Consider the following 21,970-nt stretch of genomic DNA (forward strand, 5'->3'; position numbering starts at 1 on the left):
ACCAATCAGATCGCAATCTTCGACTTAAGTGTTCTTATCCGTGATCTCGGAAGGAAGGCGGGACCGTCCCCGGCGAATCCAATCCTCGCTTTTGTGCCGAGGGAGGAACCAATCCGAGGCGGCTGTTTTGCCCCTCGCCCTACTACAGCTCTCTCGGGCGGGCAGGCAGGCGCCCAGGAGCGGAAGTACAGAAAGGTTACTTCCAGGTGAATCGCGGGGGCCAGGCGAGATGAGTTCTCAGAGAGGGAACGTGTCCCGGACGCGAGCTCAGCGGCACCAGAATACTCAGGTCTTCCGAAATGACAAGTATGACACGAGCGCCCAGCGAAAGGTACGCCTTAGGAATGGAAGGGTTATTCGGCTCCTTCTAAATACAAGATCGGGTTGAAAACTTGCCGTGCTACAGGAGGCGGCGGATCGTCTCACTCCCTGGCAAGCAAGTTTCAGTGGTGTCATAATCCCGGACGCGTTTTTAATCCCTGATTTTTGCAACATGAGAAGTAAATCTTTTTTTTTGAAAGTGAATGTCTGGCTTTTAAAGTTTTATTTTCAGTTGGATTGGATTGCAAAGGGAGAACAGCCAGGTTTCTCTATCTTGTAATCGTTCTGTAGAAGAAGGGTTTCTTTGAGTACTTTTCAAGAGTGGGAAAACAGAATGGATTGAGATGGAATACTGAAAAGCTATCCATCAGCCGTTCTTGGTAATGAACATGTAGACACAAATAGAGTCTCTCATGTTTTGGGCGTTTTCAAAAAGCTGAGCACCCATATAAAATACTTTCAGAAACCCAGTCGATCATAAGTTTTCTGAAGTAAACATTGCCTAATCATTTTCTTATTCCTCTACAGATTGAGGGTGCATACATAAGCTGATATGATAACAGAATTATAGTGTGAGACTATGCATGTTTGCTCTGAAGTAGGTTCCATAGAACATATTGGTCTTTAGCCTATTGGATCTTTTCAAACATGCAAGGACAATAATCGAATTTGCTGTTGTAGTGTGGATCATAATTTAAATAAAAATCAGATTTTTTGGATCTTTTAAATTCTAAAAAATTGTAATTGTTTGTTTAAATTGTGGTTTAAATCAAAGTGATTTTTAAAATCATTCATTTTTATCCACCCTGGCTGTAGCCAACTCTCATACTTGGTGCACATCTTACACAACCCTGGCACTGTGTCAGTTACAGCAACTTTCACCAATGATTTTGCACAATCCAATAGGATTCCATGTGTGACCATACAGCTTCAGAATTTTGTCAGAAGTGTAATGCACAACTTAATTAAAATGATTTGGCTTGCTAGATAAGGCCCAGTATGTATGACAAAAAACATCCTTGAAGAGTAATTTAAATAATTATTACTCATCAGTAGGCTTCTGACCATTAAAAAATGGTATAAATTAATCTCTCATTGATTTCAATCAGAACTAAGCTTAACAAACTTAATTTGGGTTTAATGTAAGACAAATTAATAATAACAAAATAATTATACAGTGCTAAAGTAGTAGTAATAGTAGATGATGAAATATAGTATTATCTATTGTTGCAGAAGATAAAAGATTTTGAGAAAGTATCTGGCAGTTTTGCAGACTTAGGCTAAAGTTCAGCCATGCAGATTTTCATTTCAGCCTCTGAACAGAGGAGAGGATTTGCCCATCTGTGATGTAAAGGGCTAGTTGAAAGTTGCAAAAGAGAAGGAAAAGGGGTAGTTGCCAGCGTGTGATGTGCTAGATTCTTAAGCTCTGCTGTTTCTCAGTGGGATAAAACACACTGAAAGAGTAATTTTTTTCTGATAAAACATGTATAGGATTGCAAGTCTTTTAGAACAGTAATGTTTGTTAAAATTTGGTGAATTGACCAGTAGCAAGTGAAAACTTTTTTAGTCTTTCAGGTGCCAGAAGTTCCTCTTCTTTAAGTCTCATATAGAGTCTTGTCTGAAAGGGCATAGGAAGCTGACTAAGCCAGCCTACTCTCATCCTGTTGTTCTCTTTCTCTTTCTGTCTCTTGATGCTTGGCTTAATTATCTTAATGTCTTAAAACAGGGAAAGTAAGAGGCTGTGTAGTCCCTGTCCTAAGATTGAAGTATGTTAAAAGTTGACATGACTTCTTTAAAACATATAATTCCACTCCATACATACAATAATAACCCTGCCAGCTTTTAGTTACTGAAGCTGAAGTAAGAAATACTATTTCATTCTGTTTGAACTCAAAGGTAAGGCATGAGAAGGTACATTTTGTGAGGTAGATTTCAAGAAACATTTGCATTGATGTGTGCCACCATTATGCCTGGTTTAGCTTTGTTCACTTAACAAGCAGTTGGCTAGGATCAATTTGTAATTATTCCTGTACATAAAAAAAGGAATAATGATAATAAAACTACTATTGAATTCTTGGCCAGTAATTTTGCTTGATATTGTTGTTAACATGTACGTATGCTAGCTTTAAATTAAACCTGAGTCATGGCCAAAAGAAAACAACAGCTGAGATCCAATAGTAAGCTGTAACTCGTCGTCGTTTAGTCGTGTCTCACTCTTCATGACCCCATGGACCAGAGCACGCCAGGCCCTCCTGTCTTCCACTGCCTCCCGTAGTTGTGTCAAATTCATGTTGGTTGCTTCGCAGACACTGTCCAACCATTTCATCCTCTGTCGTCCCCTTCTACTCTTGCCATCACACTTTCCTAACATCAAGGTCTTTTCCAAGGAGTCTTCTCTTCTCATCAGATGGCCAAAGTACTGGAGCCTCAGCTTCAGGATCTGTCCTTCCAGTGAGCACTCAGGGTTGATATCCTTTAGAATTGATAGGTTTGTTCTCCTTGCAGTCCAGGGGACTCTCAAGACCCTCCTCCAGCATCACAATTCAAAGGCATCAATTCTTCAGCTGTGTGCTTTCTTTATGGTCTAGCTCTCACTTCCATGCATCATGACAGGAAAAAACATAGCTTTGACTATTCAGACTTTTGTTGGCAAGGTGATGTCTCTGCTTTTTAAGATGCTGTCAAGGTTTGTCATCACTTTCCTCCCAAGAAGCAGGCGTCTTTTAATTTCGGGGCTGCTGTCTCCATCTGCAGTGATCATGGAGCCCAAGAAAGTAAAATCTGTCACTGCCTCCATATCTTCCCCTTCAATTTACCAGGAGGTGATGGGACCAGTGGCCATGATCTTAGTTTTTTTGATGTTGAGTTTTAGGCCATTTTTTGCACTCTCCTCTTTCACCCTCATTACAATGTTCTTTAATTCCTCCTCACTTTCTGCCATCAGAGTGGTATCATCTGCATATCGGAGGTTGTTGATATTTCTTCTGGCAATCTTAATTCCGGTTTGGGATTTCTCCAGTCCAGCCTTTCGCATGATGTATTCTGCATATAAGTTAAATGAGGCGGGGGGAAATATACAGCCTTGTTGTACTCCTTTCCCAATTTTGAACCAATCAGTTTTTCCATAACCAGTTCTAACTGTTGCTTCCTGTCCCACATATAGGTTTCTCAGGAGATGGATAAGGTGGTCAGGCACGCCCATTTCTTTAAGGACTTGCCATAGTTTGCTGTGGTCCACACAGTCAAAGGCTTTTGCAGAAGTAGATATTTTTCTGGAACTCTCTAGCTTTCTCCATAATCCAGCGCATGTTAGCAATTTGGTCCCTAGTTCCTCTGCCCCTTCGGAATCCAGCTTGTACTTCTGCGACTTCTCGTTCCTCATACTGTTGAAGCCTACCTTGTAGGATTTTGAGCATAACCTTGCTACCGTGTGAAATGAGTGCAATTGGACGGTAGTTGGAGCATTCCTTGGCACTGCCTTTCTTTGGAATTGGGATGTAGACTGATCTTTTCGTGTCCTCTGGCCACTGCAGAGTTTTCCAAATTTGCTGGCATATTGAGTGTAGCACCTTAACAGCATCATCTTTTAAGATTTTAAATAGTTTGACTGGAATGTCATCACCTCCACTGGCCTTGTTGTTAGCCAGGCTTTCTAAGGCCCACTTGACTTCACTCTCCAGGATGTCTGGCTCAAGGTCAGTAACTACATTGTCTGGGTTGTCCGGGATATCCAAATCTTTCTGATATAATTCCTCTGTGTATTCTTGCCACTTCTTCTTGATGTCTTCTGCTTCTGTTAGGTCCCTGTCATTTTTGTCCTTTATCATGTTCATCTTTGCACAAAATGTTCCTCTAATATCTCCAATTTTCCTGAACAGATCTCTGGTTTTTCCTTTTCTGTTATTTTCCTCTATTTCTTTGCATTGTTCATTTAAGAAGGCCGTCTTGTCTCTCCTTGCTATTCTTGGGAAGTCTGCATTCAATTTTCTGTAGCTTTCCCTATCTCCCTTGCATTTTGCTTCCCTTCTCCTCTCTGCTATTTCTAAGGCCTCGTTGGACAGCCACTTTGCTTTCTTGCATTACCTTTTCTTTGGGATGGTTTTTGTTGCTGCCTCCTGTACAATGTTACGAGCCTCTATCCAAAGTTCTTCAGGCACTCTGTCCACCAAATCGAGTTCCTTAAATCTGTTCTTTACTTCCACTGTGTATTCATAAGGGATTTCATTTAGATTATACCTGAGTAGCCCAGTAGTTTTTCCTACTCTCTTCAGTTTAAGCTTGAATTTTGCTATGAGAAGCTGATGATCAGAGCCGTAGTCAGCTCCAGGTCTTGTTTTTGCTGACTGTATAGAGCTTCTCCATCTTTGGCTGCAGAGAATATAATCAATCTGATTTCGATATTGACCATCTGGTGATTTCTATGTATAGAGTCGCCTCTTGTGTTGTTGGAAAAGAGTGTTTGTGATGACCAGCTTGTTCTCTTGACAAAACTCTATTAGCCTTTGCCCTGCTTTGTTCCAAGGCCAAACTTCCCTGTTGTTCCTTTTATCTCTTGGCTCCCTACTTTAGCATTCCAGTCCCCTAGAATGAGAACATCTTTCTTTGGTGTCAGTTCTAGAAGGTGTTGTAAATCTTCATAAAATTGTTCAATTTCAGTCTCCTCAGCAATGGTGGTTGGTGCATAAACTTGGATTATTGTGATGTTGAAAGGTCTGCCTTGGATTCGTATTGACATCATTCTTTCATTTTTGAGATTGTATCCCATTACAGCTTTTCCCACTCTTTTGTTGACTATGAGGGCTACTCCATTCCTTCTATGGGATTCTTGCCCACAATAGTAGATATGAAAGTCATCTGAGCTGAATTCGCCCATTTCTGTTTATTTTAGTTCACTGATGCCCAGGATGTTGATGTTTATTCTTGCCATCTCCTCTTTGACCACCTCCAGCTTCCCAGGGTTCATAGATCTTACATTCCAGGTTCCAATGCAGTATTTTTCTTTGCAGCATTGGACTTTCCTTTCACTTCCAGGCACGTCCACAGTTGAGCGTCCTTTCGGCTTTGGCCCAACCACTTCATTAGCTCTGGAGCTATTTGCACTTGTTCTCCACTCTTCCTCAGTAGCATGTTGGACGCCTTTCAAACTGAGGGGTCCATCTTCCAGCGTCATATCTTTTAGCCTTTTGTTTCTGATCATGGGGCGTTCTTGGCAAAGATACTGGAGTGGCATTGCCAGGTCCTACTCCAGGTGGATTGCGTTTAGTCGGAACTCTCTACTATGTCCTGTCTGTCTTGGGTGTCCCTGCACGGCATAGCCCATAGCTTTCTGAGTTACTCAAGCCCCTTCGCCACGACAAGGCAGCAATCCATGAAGGGCTGTAATTGAATCAGTGGAACTTGTATAAATGTTAACTCACGAAATCCCCACTGATACAATGGATCTAATCTAGTTTTGATTTACCACTGGATTTTAGCCACTTTCTTTATGGAATAACAGATAAGATTTTGGAGTGGAGACCCGACTTGTAAAGCAAAGAATTAAAGTATGAGTTGGGTCCCTGTAAAAATGGGAAATAGTTTTTCTGGAAGGCTGAATTTTAGTTGGGATTCTCAGCCTCCTATATAATTCACAGCAGGTTCTATGGTCAGGTGACTGAGTCTTACACTCAGCTTCCTTATAATAATCTCCTTATGCTAGACAAGCTTGTCAAGATATATATTATTGTAGACTGTGAACGTCCTCTAATGAAATTCACTGCACTAGAAGTGTGCTAAAATCTGTTAATGCCATTCCACCAGCCTCTGAAGTACTTATGATTGCAAACAATTTATGGTCATGAATAAATAATGTTATTCATATTTATACACAATAAATATTATGTATACATACTATTTGTATTTGTATTCATATGTATATACAATAAATATTGTGCACCACTGCATGCAGAGTGGTACGGTCATACCATTTTACTGCAGTTAGAAATTTACTAGCAGAAAATGGAGACAGTCATCCAGTTTAGTCACACAGCTAAGCAATAGTGCTACAGGAATATCGAGTCTAGCCTTTGGGATTTAGTAAGCAAAGTGGGTGGGGTGTTGCAGTCTCTGGCAAAAGGGGGGAAATGGGCAATTGGATTGTATACTGCTTTATTTATATATTTTATCCTTTAATTATTTGTAGGGTAATGTTTAAATTATATATTTGTTCATAAAGCAGATACTAATTTTAGAAGCCTAAATAAACTGCTTACATGTATGAAGTGAAACATATTAAGATACCATTCTTCTTTTCTATTTTTTAAAATGAAACAAACAAAAACTTCATACTTAATAAATTTGAATTACAGAAAAGCAGGAGAGGAGGCTACTTAGGAACAGATTTAAAATATTAACCATAGTTCTCCTGTTGCTGTTGCTTGCTGTTGCGATCGTTGTCATTTTTGCTGTTGTTGTCGTCGTAGTTATCTATTTATTTCCCATGTACAGTACTGTATTTTCAAATGAGCTTAAGGCTGTACGTATATCTGATTCTTGTCCTTCCCACCTCTTCCTTGCAATAATCCTCTGTTTTAGGTCAGGCACAGAATGTTTATATTTTTGTTTCCTGCTAGAGTAAAGTGATTCCTGTGGCACTGAACTGCTATATTTTATGCTTGTTCTTTCAGCACAACTTTGTTTTTGCAAATTTATTTCTTTTTAAATTGGGGAGTTCACATAGCTTTGCCTATAGGCTTGCAGAATATTTTCATCTGAAAATGATAGTGAATTATTTAGGCAAATGTGACATTACACAAGAGTTATGGTAAACAAAAACTACTTTGTGTGCATTTTTCAAAAATCTAATCATGGTTCCTCAGAAATTGGTGTATGCTAACTCTGGGCTACTTAGCATAAGAAAAAGGTTCTGCCATATGGTGGATTAAGTCCTTCATAAACATGAGTCTCATCATGTCCGCATATCTTAGCTACTCATTCTTCCCTGTTCTTGTTTATCCTGCAGCTGAGCCCAGCCCAGACTTGAGTCACTTTCACCTTTTTGGTTGGCTGCACAAAGGAATGGCATGGAAGGTACAAATAAATAAAGAAGCAAGCAGGTAGGCAGGCAGAGTATGCTAGCTATACAGTGGTGCCTTGCTTGACGACGTTAATTCGTTCCAGCAAAATCGCTGTAGAGCGAAAACGTCAAGCGAAATAAAAAAGCCAATTGAAACGCATTGAAAACCGTTCAGTGCATTCCAATGGGCTGAATACCTGCTCGTCCAGCGAAGATCCTCCATGGGGCGGCCATTTTCGGTGCCTGTAAAGCGATTTTTGAAAACCCGACGATCAGCTGTTTTGATCATCGTAATGCGAAGAATCGGTTCCCGAAGCAGGAAACTGATCGTCACAAAGCGAAAAAACCCCATTAAAGCATCATTTTGTGATCACAATTGTGATCACAAAAACGTTGTCGTGAAGTGGATTCGTCGTTATACGGGGTAATCGTTAAGTGGGGCACAACTGTATATTGTCCCATGCTGCTTAAAGCACTTTCTGGGCAGTTTACAATTTTATTATGGAAGCTACACCTTTTCCCTTCCCCCAGCAAGCTTTGGACTGAAATTACTGACCTCAGAAAGATGGAAGGTTGAGTCAACCTTGAGCAGGTGACCTGAGCCTGTCAGAATCAAATTCAGGTTGTGAGCAGAGTACTGCAGTTGAACCACTGCACTATAGGGAGAACAGGGTCGGAGGGCATAGTCTACTTCAGATGCTTCAGCAGAGGAATCTTGTTTTTTTTTTTTTTTTTTTTTTTTTTTTTTTTTTTTTGATGTCCTCGCCAAATAGAACTTGCCCACATGAAGATAAGTGACACAGCATATATTGGTAACATCTTGTCAGATTTTGTCAATAGGCTCTGATGTCCTCATGTCATCCTATATGAAGGGATAGTGCTGTGATCTTTGTTGGGCACATAGATAGAACTTGGAAATTGTCTTATGGCAATTTGTCCTTTTTATTTAGGATTTAAAGCTGTCTTTTCAGGTGGCTACTGAAGAGAATGCTTTATCTGTGGTGATACTGAAAATCATGGAACAGCCTCCCTTAACATGGCTCCCCGTGCTTATTTAGACACCAGACAAAGTTAGTTCTTTTGGCACATCTATTTAATGCCTTTAAATTATTTATTTATTTATTTATATCAAATAAATTAAACTGAACACCCTCCTTGCTGTGGCTAATTGCAGGTAATTAATAGGGTGCATAGTTGGATATGTGTCTTAACTGAGATGTGCCCTGGGACTTGGTAATTAGCCACTGTTGGCCACAGCAAGTTATGTATATTTTATACAAATGGCAATAGAGTCTGGCTGTTGTAGTTTGAAGTGTACACGTCAAATTGTTCGTTTTATTTGCAGAACTATTTTCTGTAGTTGTTGTTGAAGTTTCCTGATTCTCTCCCAAGAGGTGAAGGAGAATGAGTAACTTGTCAGCTGATCTTCTTCACTGCAACAACCAAGTCCCTTTCTTTTGCTCTTTTAAATGCGATCTATGGCCACGGAAGACACTGATGGATACCGTGAAGATTCAAGAATCAGTTATGGTTCTCCTGATTTAATCCTATATTCAAAAAGCACATTGGTTTCAAAATCACACTATGAAACTTCAGCAGAACAGTCATTCTGAAATCTTGTAACTTTTTTCTGACTGTAGCCAGCACTCAGAAAAACTAAAAAGAAATTGCAGTTTAGTTTTAGTAAACATGCACAATCTATCCTTAAGTAGCATTTTAACTGGATTGCATCTGTGTACCTTCCACCATTGTTATGCTTTTCAGAAATTAACTTTGAAGTATTTCCATTGGAATGGTTTAAGAAATCTGTAGTAATTTTAGCTAAAGAAAGTTAGCAGGAGAAGATACCTTCTTGATTTTTTTTGAAGAAAATTAAATATGCTTCTGAATTAATGCACTGAATAAATACCATTCAAGCTTGGCTTATGTGGAAACAAGATTGAAGTAGGAAGTTCATGTCAAAGAGGAAATGAATGTCATTCATTTGTCTCTTAGTTACAGTATCACATTCTTTACTGCATTAAAATAATGAACCTTTGCTTTATCATAGATTCCTGTTTGACAGCTATGGGTGATGACTGATACTCAAATAGCATTGGGGGAAAATATGCACTTATTTCAGAACATCATGCATAAAACACTTCTGGACATGAGCTTTCCACTTCCAGATATTTTAAAATCCTACTGAGCTTGCATTGTGTTGTAAGAAACATTCCCTTTCCAGTTGCAATGTTATGATATCTTAATAGAATAGCGAAGATCTGGAAGATAAGCTAACCCCCCCCCCCCGCCACTGCTTAGCAACACTGACTTTTCTTCTAGTTCAGAATCCTAGAAGTTTGCTCAGTGCCTCTGTAAACTATTAAAATGGTTAAGGATGCCAGAATGCTCCCAGGAATACAGAATACTGTATCTTTTCCAGTGTTTCATTTTGCATACTAATTAAAATGAACCAGAAGTCTGAAGAAGAGAAAGTTAGATGTTTGGCTGTGACCATTTGAATCCATTTAAATCTTGCTCAGTTAGTTTCGCTCTCCCTCTCTTCAATCTTGTACTTGCAGCCTTCTTTAAATAAAGCAGTGAAAATGTGACTTACCCTTTATATAATATTTTTAATATGCATCCAACTTTAATAGAGTTTTGTCCTTCTAAATAAATCAAGGTTACTTAGGCTGGTAGAAATATCTTTCATAAATTATAGCTTTTTAGGATTAAAGGTCACTTTTGTATGCACCCAAAGCATCTTTTTATCTGTTGTCACTGCCTGCTTTCTTTATCTGAAATACTTGTAAAACTTTATAGGACAGAAGTTGTTATTGGAATACTTAAGACTTAAGTACTCCAAAAACTCTCACAATCAATTGTTTGAAAAGTCTTGTCATTTGTAATTCATCTGCCATTCTCAAAAACTGGAAAAACTGAATGTCAACCTGGAAATGAATGTAACACTCAATAAGGCATACTGAGATCTGAAAGGTAACCTTTGTGTTCATTGCCACTAAAACTGGATTAAAGCTAGGTGGTACAGTGGACCCTCAACTTTCATATGGCTCCACGTACAGACTTTTTGAGTTACAGACTTCTCTGGCTGCAAAATTTAGGTTCGACTTGCAGTCGGAGAATCAACCTACAGACCAGAAAAAAACCAAAATGGAACAAAAACGGAACAAAAACGGCCAGTTATGGATTAATCGGTTTTCAATGCATTGTAGGTCAATGGAGCCTCAACCTATAGACTTTTTGACCTGCAGCCACCGTTCCAATACGGATTAATTCCGTAAGTCGAGGGTCCACTGTATCAGTATTGCTCCAGGGGATAAGAGAGAAATATTTCACAGGACCTGTTCTCAGACCTATTTAGGAGCAAACTGTAAGGTACATTAACCAATGTTTGTGCAGAGGTGCTCTCCCAAATGATGAAATATAGAGGTTTGTGATTTTCCTCACCAACATATCTTGCATTTGGTACATGTGAGGAATGTAAACAAGACTTAACTTGAAAGTCTAATTTCTGAAGAATATCTGTGAGGAAATCTCTGAAGAAGTCCTGTTGTAGGAAGAAAAACAGATTACTTTCACGGGTTTCTCATTCCCCTTATTGTCTAATTTGACCCTCTGTTAGAGATAATATTGATTGAACATGCACACTAGGTATGTATTCTGCCATTCCTCTGTGGTACTTCCTGAACCACTCACTAGAAATCTTTCAAAAATTCTTTTGTGTCATTAAACATCTAATGTCTTCTGGTGTATGGCACCTTTTTTAACAGGAGAAGGTGGCCAAGGGAGCATTATTTTGATTGATTGATTGATTGATTGATTGATTAATTGATTGATTGATGAAATGTACCGTATTTTTTGCACCATAAGACGCACTTTTCCTCTCAAAACAAGTGGGGGGAGAAGTGTATGCGTCTTATGGAGCAAATACTGTCCCCTCCACGCCACCATCGCTGGCTTCCGAGGCCTCCGGAGGCCTCAGCAGGCCCCGTGGGGGCCTCCCCCCGGCACCATCGCTGGCTTCCGAGGCCTCCGGAGGCCTCAGCAGGCCCCATCGCTGGCTTCCGAGGCCTCCGGAGGCCTCAGCAGGCCCCGTGGGGGCCTCCCCCCGGCACCATCGTTGGCTTCCGAGGCCTCCGGAGGCCTCAGCAGGCCCCATCGCTGGCTTCCGAGGCCTCCGGAGGCCTCAGCAGGCCCCGTGGGGGCTTCCCCCCGGCACCATCGCTGGCTTCCGAGGCCTCCGGAGGCCTCAGCAGGCCCCGTGGGGGCTTCCCCCAGGCACCATCGCTGGCTTCCGAGGCCTCCGGAGGCCTCAGCAGGCCCCATCGCTGGCTTCCGAGGCCTCCGGAGGCCTCAGCAGGCCCCGTGGGGGCCTCCCCCCGGCACCATCGCTGGCTTCCGAGGCCTCCGGAGGCCTCAGCAGGCCTCGTGGGGTTTCCCCCCGGCACCATCGCTGGCTTCCGAGGCCTCCGGAGGCCTCAGCAGGCCCCGTGGGGGCTTCCCCCCGGCACCATCGCTGGCTTCCGAGGCCTCCGGAGGCCTCAGCAGGCCCCATGGGGGCCTCCCCCAGGCACCATCGCTGGCTTCCGAGGCCTCCGGAGGCCTCAGCAGGCCCCATCGCTGGCTTCCGAGGCCTCCGGAGGCCTCAGCAGGCCCCGTGGGGGCCTCCCGCAGGCACCATCGCTGGCTTTCCGAGGCCTCCGGAGGCCTCAGCAGGCCCCGTGGGGGCCTCGCCCAGGCACAATCGCTGGCTTCCGAGGCCTCCGGAGGCCTCAGCAGGCCCCGTGGGGGCCTCCCCCAGGCACCATCGCTGGCTTCCGTGGCCTCCGGAGGCCTCAGCAGGCCCCGTGGGGGTGCCCCACCACCACCATCGCTGGCTTCTGAGGACCTCCAGGAGGCTTTCCACTGGTAAGGTGCTGCTTTTTACTTTTTAAAAAAATGTTCTGGTTGGGTTTTGTAGGGTAGATTTGGGCTGGGGGTATGTTTCTATGTTGCTTTGTGTTTTGGTAATTTTTTTGCAGTCTCAGCATGGGACTTGCTCTGTTTATTTATTTTTACTTTATTTTTTGGTATTTAAAAATTAGTTGCTGCTTTTTACTTTTTAAAAATGTTCTGGGTGGGTTTTGGAGGGTAGATTTGAGCTGGGGGGTATGTTTCTATGTTGCTTTGTGTTTTGGTACTTTTTTTGCAGTCCCAGCATGGGACTTGCTCTGTTTATTTATTTTTACTTTATTTTTTGGTATTTAAAAATTATTTGCTGCTTTTAACTTTTTAAAAATGTTCTGGGTGGGTTTTGGAGGGTAGATTTGGGCTGGGGGGTATGTTTCTATGTTGCTTTGTGTTTTGGTACTTTTTTTGCAGTCCCAGCATGGGACTTGCTCTGTTTATTTATTTTTACTTTATTTTTTGGTATTTAAAAATTAGTTGCTGCTTTTTACTTTTTAAAAATGTTCTGGGTGGGTTTTGGAGGGTAGATTTGAGCTGGGGGGTATGTTTCTATGTTGCTTTGTGTTTTGGTACTTTTTTTGCAGTCCCAGCATGAGACTTGCTCTGTTTATTTATTTTTACTTTATTTTTTGGTATTTAAAAATTAGTTGCTGCTTTTTACTTTTTAAAAATGTTCTGGGTGGGTTTTGGAGGGTAGGTTTGGGCTGGGGGGTATGTTTCTATGTTGCTTTGTTTTTTGGTGATTTTTTTTTGGCAGTCCCAGTGTGGGACTTGCTCTGTTTATATATTTTTATTTTATTTTAATTTTCAGTATTTAAAAATTAAGTGCGTCTTAACGTCCGGTGCGTCTTATGGAGCGAAAAATACGGTATGTCTCACCTTTCCTCAAATCAGTGTTTGAGGTATTTAACATTAAAGTACAAATCTAATAATAACATAATTAAAAGATTAAAACTCACGAAATAGTAACACATCTGCAGTAGCATATTTTTGGTAGGAAATTTCAGCACTTGGGAGCAATCACTGAGAAAGATTTCTCAATAGGCTGGCATTAGGATGTTGAGCCAGGAATCCACACATTTATCCCCCATAGCGAGATCATAAATTGTAAAGAACTGTGCCATTGTGACATCAGTACTTATTTATAGTACTTCTCCCCACAAGTACTCCTAAAATGATGTCCAGTAAAATAAATGAGAACATTCTTTAAGAACTGATTTAAAACAATTGCAAGACCTAATTCTAAAGACTAAAACCAGCTTGAGCTCTCCTGGAAAACAGCATGGACTGCTCATCAGAAGCTTAAAAAGGATGGAGCCAGTTTGATGTCCTTTGGGAGGGCATTCCACACTCAGCAGTGCTGCTACAGGGAGTACTATTTCTTGTGCACTCAGCAACCTATCCTCTTGCAGCGATGGGACATGCAAAAGACTTGCCACTACCGATATTTGGACAGACTCCTACAGAAGGAGTCAGTCTTTTGTTATCCTGGCCTCAACCCATTTAGGACATTTTAGGCCATAATCAGGATCTTGAACTAAGCTTGGAATCAGACTGGAAGCCAGTGTAGTTGGCTCAGATCCAATGACATGTGGTCTTTAAATCTGTACACTGCATAAGTGTTGTAATCACCAAGGCTTGCAAAATGCACTTGTCCACTCTTCTGTGAAGAGTGAAAAATGCTGCTGGACAAGTCACAGCTCCCTCCCTGGCTGCCTCCTTCCCTTCTGACTGTCTCTTTCTCCCTCTAATCCTGCAATCCTCCCCTTCCTCCTCCCATTGCAAAAGGAAAACTGCCCTCTTCTTGTGAGAGTTCGAGCAGCACATAGAGATATTGCTCTGCAGGAGAATGTAAAGTAGTCTGATGCTGGAGAAAATGGAGATTCCCAATCTCAATAAATTGCAAGGCTATAGTGTGGTCATGCCGACTGGTGAAATTTCTGACTGACTGGTGAGACATTCTAAAATCTTTCATTCATTCATAGGCATCCTTCAGTCTCAAGAGACTATGGCGACATGCTCTGAATTGAGGAGTGTCCTCTCCAGAGCATGAAGCCTGGGTAAGGTAATATGGAGGATAGGCTGTTACCCAAGCAGCAGATCCCCCCTCTCCACATTGCTGAAATGGTCCAATGGAAAGGCAAGAGCCAATACAATACCAAGCCCTGGTAATCACATTTTGTACTAGCCATAGCTAATGTACACTTTTTAAGAGCAGCGTAGTTGCATTATAGTTGTTCAAACAGAAGCTAATTTTAGAAGAGATATCCCTGGCCAAAACCAGCTTTCTTAGGAAGGGCATGATGCAATGGACAAAGATGCTCCTGATCAATAGGAGTCATATGGCCTTTCAAGAACAGTTGTGGGCCCCTGAAGTGCCCCTAAACTGCAGACCTATTCCTTTCCAGAGGATATGCAGCTACATCCTGAGACTTTTGTGCAATCAATGAAGCAGAAGTAGATGTTTTTCTGGAACTCTTTGGCTTTCTCCATAATCCAGCACATGTTAGCAATTTGGTCTCTAGTTCCTCTGCCCCTTCAGAATGCATCTTGTACTTTTGGGAGTTCTCAGTCCACATACTGCTGAAGCCTACCTTAGAGGATTTTGAGCATAACCTTTCTAGCACGTGAAATGAGTGCAATTGGACGGTAGTTGGAGCATTCTTTGGCATTGCCCTTCTTTGGGATTGGGATGTAGACTGATCTTTTTGTGTCCTCTGGCCACTGTAGAGCTTTCCAAACTTGCTGGCATATTGAATGTAGCACCTTAACAGCATCATATTTTAAGATTTTAATTAGTTCGACTGGAATGCTATCACCTCCACTGGCCTTGTTGTTAGCTATGCTTTCTAAGGCCTACTTGACTTCACTCTCCAGGATGTCTGGCTCTAGGTCAGCAACCACACTATCTGGATTGTCTGGGGCATCCAAATCTTTCTGGTATATTTCCTCTGTGTATTCTTGCCACCTCTTCTTGATGTCTTCCGCTTCTGTTAGGTCCCTATCATTTTTGTCCTTTATCATGTTCATCTTTGCACAAAATGTTCCTTTAACATCTCCAATTTTCTTGAACCGATCTCTGATTTTTCCCTTTCTATTATTTTCCTCTATATCTTTTCACTGTTCGTTTAAGAAGGCCCTCTTGTCTCTCCTTGCTATTCCTTGGAAGTCTGCATTCAATTTTCTGTAATTTTCCCTATCTCCCTTGCATTTTGTTTCCCTTTTCGTCTCTGCTATTTGTAAGGCCTTCTTGAACCGCCACTTTGCTTTCTTGCATTTCCTTTTCTTTTGGATGGTTTTTGTTGCTGCCTCCTGTACAATGTTACGAGCCTCCATCCATAGTTCTTCAAACCCTCTGTCCACCAAATCTAGTTCCTTAAATCTGTTCTTCACTTCCACTGTGTATTCATAAGGGATTTGTTTTAAATTATACCTGAGTAGCTCTGTGATTTTTCTTCAGTTTAAGTTTGAATTTTGCTATAAGAACCTGATGATCACAGCCACAATCAGCTCCAGGTCTTATTTTTGCTGACTGTATAGAGCTTCTCCATCTTTGGCTACAGAGAATATAATCAATCTGATTTCGGTATTGCCCATCTAGTGATGTCCATGTGTAGAGTCGCCTCTTGTGTTGTTGGAAAAGCATGTTTGTGATGACCAGCTTGTTCTCTTGACAAAACAATATACACTAAATTAAATGTATGAGATATTAGAATACTTAGCTATTTTTAATGTCATACCTATGCATGTGTTACCTTTATATCAGAACACCTTGGCTGGCAATGAAGGAGAGAATAGTGGACTAGATTCCTCAGTGCATATTTATGTGTTGGTTTGCTTGCCTGCCTGCCTGCTTCTTTCTAAATCTTCTCAGTCTTTGTGATGACTTCATTGTGTCTGTCTATACTTGTGTGTCTGGTGCAGTGTAGTGAAGCTGCTGCAACACAATTTCCATACAGTCTACCTAGCTGCCTAAAATTAGCATCTAAACAAGGACAGCCATCTCAGGTCACCACATTTCTGGTTTTTTCAGATGAGGCTTAAGAAAGTACTTTTTAGGACAAGTAGGAAGAGGATTCTGAGTGTATGCTTAGGGAAATACACATTGCTAACCAACTAGAATACTGTAGCTCTAAGAATTTCAGGCAGGCCAAAAGTATGCTCCAAATCCAACAGCTATAATTTGCACTGCTGCACCTGATTTACCAGCTTAGAAATTACAGTTTAAGTTTGAATGTTGTTAGTATAGTTTTCTGTTGATGTTGCTGAGAACGTCAAACTAAATTCATTATCTCTGTGAAAATATAAGAAAATCATTCATGTGCAGTTGTATTTTAAAAGCTATTTTGAGAGCTTCTGAAAAGGTTTGATTATTTTCAAAGCTGTACTCCCACTTAAAATCAATTGGTCAATTGGTCAAAGTTAATGGTATATTAAAACAAGTGGCAGAAATAGTGTGGGGGGAATTGGCTTCTAATGGAAATTGTACAGTGGACCCTCGACTTACAGACGGCTCGACTTACAGACTTTTCAAGTTACAGACTTCTCTGGCTGCAAAATTTAGATTCGACTTGCAGCTGGAGAATCGACTTACAGACCAGAAAAAAACCAAAATGGAACAAAAATAGAATAAAAACTGCCAGTTGTGGGATTAATCAGTTTTCAATGCATTGTAGGTCAATGGAGACTCGACCTACAGACTTTTCGACTTACAGCCACCGTTCCAATACGGATTAATTCCTTAAGTAGAGGATCCACTGTAATTCCTGCCTGAATATAATTTTGGTTTGTTGAAGTGGGAAATTAGCCTTTCATGATGCTTTCAATTCTATCCAAGTCTCTAAAGCCACCAGCATCCACCAGGCTTCCTTCAGCCATCCATATCTAGCCTATTGCACATTGGAATGGCATGTGAAAATTCTTCCACCATACAGTTCCTCTTCAGTAGTAAGGTTAACCTTTTAATTGTTGGATAATGGAGCTTGAAAGGAGATACTAAATAGACCAGGTTAAGAAATATATCTGATTCTATTGTCAGATACAAGTTTAGCACTGTAACATGATTTTCAATGTGCTTTGTGGTAGCACAACCTTTTCTGTTTTTTCACCAGTTGTGGCAACAGAAACATAATAAATACTGATGTTAAATTTCTAGGAACAATATTTTCTGGTCAGTGTCCCTTAAGCTGAAAATGTTTCGCCTCTGCTCCTATTCTTTTCGTAAATGAACCATTGTGTGCCTCTTGAGTCTTTCAGAACTGATAAGAAACACAAGGTCGCATATCAATATGCTGATTATGTTCCACAGAATATTAACTCATCAGATTATTCTTGATAGTTATATTTTGATTTCTGATCAGTGCAGATTTTAAAAGCATGTAACAAAGCACTGCAGGTTTCAGTTAGAAAAGAACTGGACTATTTTTACCATATGCCATTTTGCCTTGAATTGTTCAATTAAAACCGGTTGAGTTTTTTCTAAGAATCTTATAATTTTAGCTATGTTTTTGGAAGATAGATTAAATGACTTTGAAGCTAGGCTCTCTCTTTCTTTTCTAATCAAAAATCTTGTTCCATTTATGATTGCCAGAGTAGCCTTTGCTATAAATTAACTTTCGGTTAATCTTGCTCATTGCATAAGTCCTGGAACTCTTAGTGCTTAAATGAGGGTCATCTGTTTTCTCTCTAGCTCTTTTTCTCCCTCAAGGGGAAGAAAAAGAGATTGTCAACCTTGTTTCTGTAGTGATTATATTATCATACTCCTGCAAGTTATTCTCCATTGCTTTGTATCTTTTATGAATCATTTGTTATTTTAATTGTATACCTTCATTTTATACAAAACATTTTAATGCTGTTATTTCTGCTTGCTTTTGACCTTGAATGCCAAGTTATCTCTGCTTTCTAACTTGTTACATTATTTCTACAAAGGAGCTTTCATGAGATGAATCTAAGGAATTTCAGCCACCTTTTCAGGCATACGTGTGACAAAACATGGAGTCCTGTTTGTGTTCTGAAGCTGCATTCTGACTGATTCTCCCCCGCCCCCACTGAATTCCTGTATTATACATAGAAATTTTGTACTGTAACCAGTATGTTGTGCAGACGTGGAATTCAGGATCTTAAAAGCCTTTGTAGAAAGCAAGGCTAGAAAGCATAGTAATCTTAGAAGCACATTATCAATTGTCTTAATTCTCAACCATTCTCAAGTGGCAATGGATGGGAATAAGCATGATGAATGCTGTAATTCCAATGAACTATTTACAGTGGATAAAAGAGACCATGTCCCATGGGATTTTTTTCACTGCTGTGTTAGAAAGTCAGTCTTAGCTATCATCCAGAGACCTTTCTTATTGACTTCAGAGCTGCATCTCTGGATGCGTACTAATATTGTAATTATTTGGATTGTTTTGAAACCTCATAAAGTACTTGCACACTTTACATGTGCAAAATAAATAACACACAATTGTTCTTAATGATGTGTTCTTAATTAAGATTTGTGGGAGTCTGACTTGTATAAAATGGGACAAGAAGTCTACTTTAGCATGACATGATTTAATGAAAAATAGACGAGATTAGTCTCAAGAGAAAAGAGAGGTAGATGATGTTGCTAGAGCTTGCTTCTTCTCCCTCCCTCCCTCCCATCCATCCATCCATCCATCCATCCATCCATCCATCCATCCATCCATCCATCCATCCATCCATCCATCCATCCATCCATCCATCCATCCATCCATCCATCCATCCATCCATCCATCCATTTACAGACTTTGTACCTTAGAAGAGACTTTGAAGAAATGTAAATCTGTCATTTCAGGGTTTCATTGCTTTTTAAGATTATGCCTGCTGGTGGCAGTGCTTGGGAGTTAGGAGAATGACCTGAGACTTATACTAACAGAGTGATTTCTGTTTATTGGGTGGCTGTCTGACATCAACTTTTCACTAAAGAATGAGGGCTCCTTCACAAACTAAAACATACCCACCCACACCCTTACCTGGCTCTCAGATCAGGAAGGGCAGAGAACCACCTCTTGCTAAAGATGGCCCTGCTGGTCACCTACAGCTGGGGTAAGAGCAAAACCACCAGGCAGCTAGGAAGTGCAGCTGGAGAGGAATTGCTCTGCCACTTCTCTGACCTTCACTCCCAAGACTCTTAACATAAAACTACAGTAATGATCCAGGCATCTTGCTGAAAAAAAGAGCCCAACCTCTTTCACTCCACCTAAAAATGTAAATAAGCAGGAAGGGTTGTAAGGTCCTCAGAGGCTTTACACTGCTTTAACTGTCTCTATGTGTGTGAAAGAGTGAGACGAGAGAAATTATGCAACACCACAATGGAAGTCAATAGATTACCCACAAAGCCATGTTTTGTTTTTTCCTTTTCGACTCGCATGGTTCAAAACCTCTCACACCTATTTGAAATTTAGCAGGCTTTCCCCCCTTAAAGTTATTATTACACCTGTGAACTTATCTAGAATCACCAAAAGGAGAAATTATTCAGTTAAAATCTAGAACAGAGACAGTAAATCAATTGAAACTTGGTAAGTCAACACACTTAGGTTCTACTGGTTTAGTGGACCTCTTGTTGGGATTAACAATTTAATTTAAGCCTGGACACTTGTTGATGTTTCCATTATTGTTATCAAAGATGAAAACTGAGGCTTCAGAAGGTGTGGTAACGTTTCATCTTTCAAAAGCAAAGCATAATGTCAATCCAGCCTGAGATAGCCTATGAACTGAGCCAACAAAGGGGATTCTTCTGTATCTGCGTGTTCATGAATTTTTCTATTAATGTAGTTGGTTTGTTCACTGTCTTTTCAGAGTCTTAACTAGAAAGAGATATGAGACAAATACTAAATGAAGCACTGTAGGGGTTAGAAAAGAGATTGTTTTTGCAGGTGCTTCAGGAAGCTTGAAAAGCCTGGTTTAACTTAGAATGGCAGAAATTGTATATAACTAAGCATCCACTGTCATGTCTGATGCATGCTTGTAGCCTTAGAAGGCTCACGTCTTTAAAAAGTAAACATCTATAAAAGTAGAAAAGCGTTTATATTCCAGTCACTCCCCATGACTGGAATACAGCAAATGAAAGATGTAAATTGTTGAAAAAGAACAGAAAAATAGAAAGAGATGAAGTCAGAGTATATGTCAAAAATACATATTCCTACACAGAAAAACAGGAGGATGAGCTTTGTTGTCCCATTAAGAGTATCTGCATAAATACAATAGGGGTTGAAAAACAGAAGTAACATGGTAGTTGGACTGACTACCCAGTCAAGGAAAAAATACATATGAAACCTTTGAAAAACAAATTACAAGCATTTCAAAGAGACACAATGTAGTAGTAATGAGAGATTGGGAAGTGCATTCTGCCAGATATGGCCCTTCCAAGAAATTCTTGGCTTGTGTTGCTAATATTTTTCACCTACAAAAAGTGGAGGAACAAACTAGAAGATTAACTATCCTTGACTTGATTCTAACCAGTAAAGATGATTTGATGGAAGAAGCGTCAGTAAAGGGAATTCTGGCCAAAAATCACCATGTTCTGCTTGGGTTCTTGATTTCAACGGAAACAAAAGCAGGGTGTAGCCACACATGGACACTGGGTTTTAGGAAAGCCAATTTAATAAACTCAGAACAATTTTAATAAACACAAAACAAAATCCCATAGCAGGCGATCCTAACAAGAAAAGGAGTCCAAGATGGGTGGGAATTTCTTTAAAAAGAAGGCACAACTATAAAAATTCCAACAAGAAACAAAAGGTAGAAATCAGCAAAAAAAAAAAAAAAAAGGCCCATGTGGCTTCACAGAAAGCTCAGACAGGATATGAAAATAAAAAGGGGCACATAGAGGAGGTAGAAGGAAGGCCAGGGCACAAAGGAAGAGTACAGAGTAGTAGCAAGGAAGTATAGGGATGGCATTAGGAAGGCAGAAGCTGAGATTCAGCTAAGGTTAGCAAGAGACACTAAAAGTAACAAAAACACATTTTCCAGATATATGTGTAGCAAAAGAGAAAAAATATAGTAGCTCAATAGTCTGTGGGGAAGGAAGAATGATAACAGATGACAAAGAAAAGGCAGAAATGCTTAATTCCTACTTTAGCTAGGTCTTTTCCCGAAAGACAGCCTATGAACCTCCAGGTAAACATAAAATACAAATGGAGGGGGCAGGATTGCAGTTTGAGATTGATAAACAAATGGCCAAGGACTACCTTAGTACTTTGAATGATTTCAGATCTCCAGGACTAGGTCAACTGCATCCAAGAGTACTGACTCTCAGAACCAGTATGTTATTTTCTTCAAATCATGGAGAATGGGTGAAGTGCCAGATGGCCGGAGGAAGGCTAACATTGTTCCTATCTTCAAAAACGGCAAAAAGGAAGAACCAGGGAACTACAGACCAGTCAGCCTGACATATATATTCAGGGAAAGATCTGGAGCAGATTATAAAGCATCACTCTGAAAGCACCTTGAAAGCAATGCAATAATAACTAGAAGCCAACATGAATTTATCAAGAACAAATCCTACCAGATTAATCTTACCTCATTTTTAATGGTGTAACCTCCTTCGTACATGGTGGGAATGCTGTAGAGCAGGGGTCCCCAACTATTTTCACCCCGTGGATGGGCTAGGGAAGGTGGGGCAGCCCC

General features: G+C 40.5%; 1 protein-coding gene across 1 annotated transcript in view; it reads left to right on the forward strand.

Moving 5' to 3' along the window:
- Positions 1-103: 103 nt before the first annotated feature.
- C2H9orf85 (chromosome 2 C9orf85 homolog) overlaps positions 104-21,970 on the forward strand; it is a 39,280-nt gene continuing 17,413 nt past the window's right edge. Inside the window, exon 1 of the mRNA XM_020798618.3 lies at positions 104-331. Coding sequence (XP_020654277.3) covers positions 230-331 — 102 coding nt within the window. The 5' untranslated portion in view covers positions 104-229. The remainder of the gene's footprint in view (positions 332-21,970) is intronic.

Source organism: Pogona vitticeps, chromosome 2, assembly GCF_051106095.1.
Source record: "Pogona vitticeps strain Pit_001003342236 chromosome 2, PviZW2.1, whole genome shotgun sequence".
In the NCBI taxonomy this organism is placed as follows: Eukaryota; Metazoa; Chordata; class Lepidosauria; order Squamata; family Agamidae; genus Pogona; species Pogona vitticeps.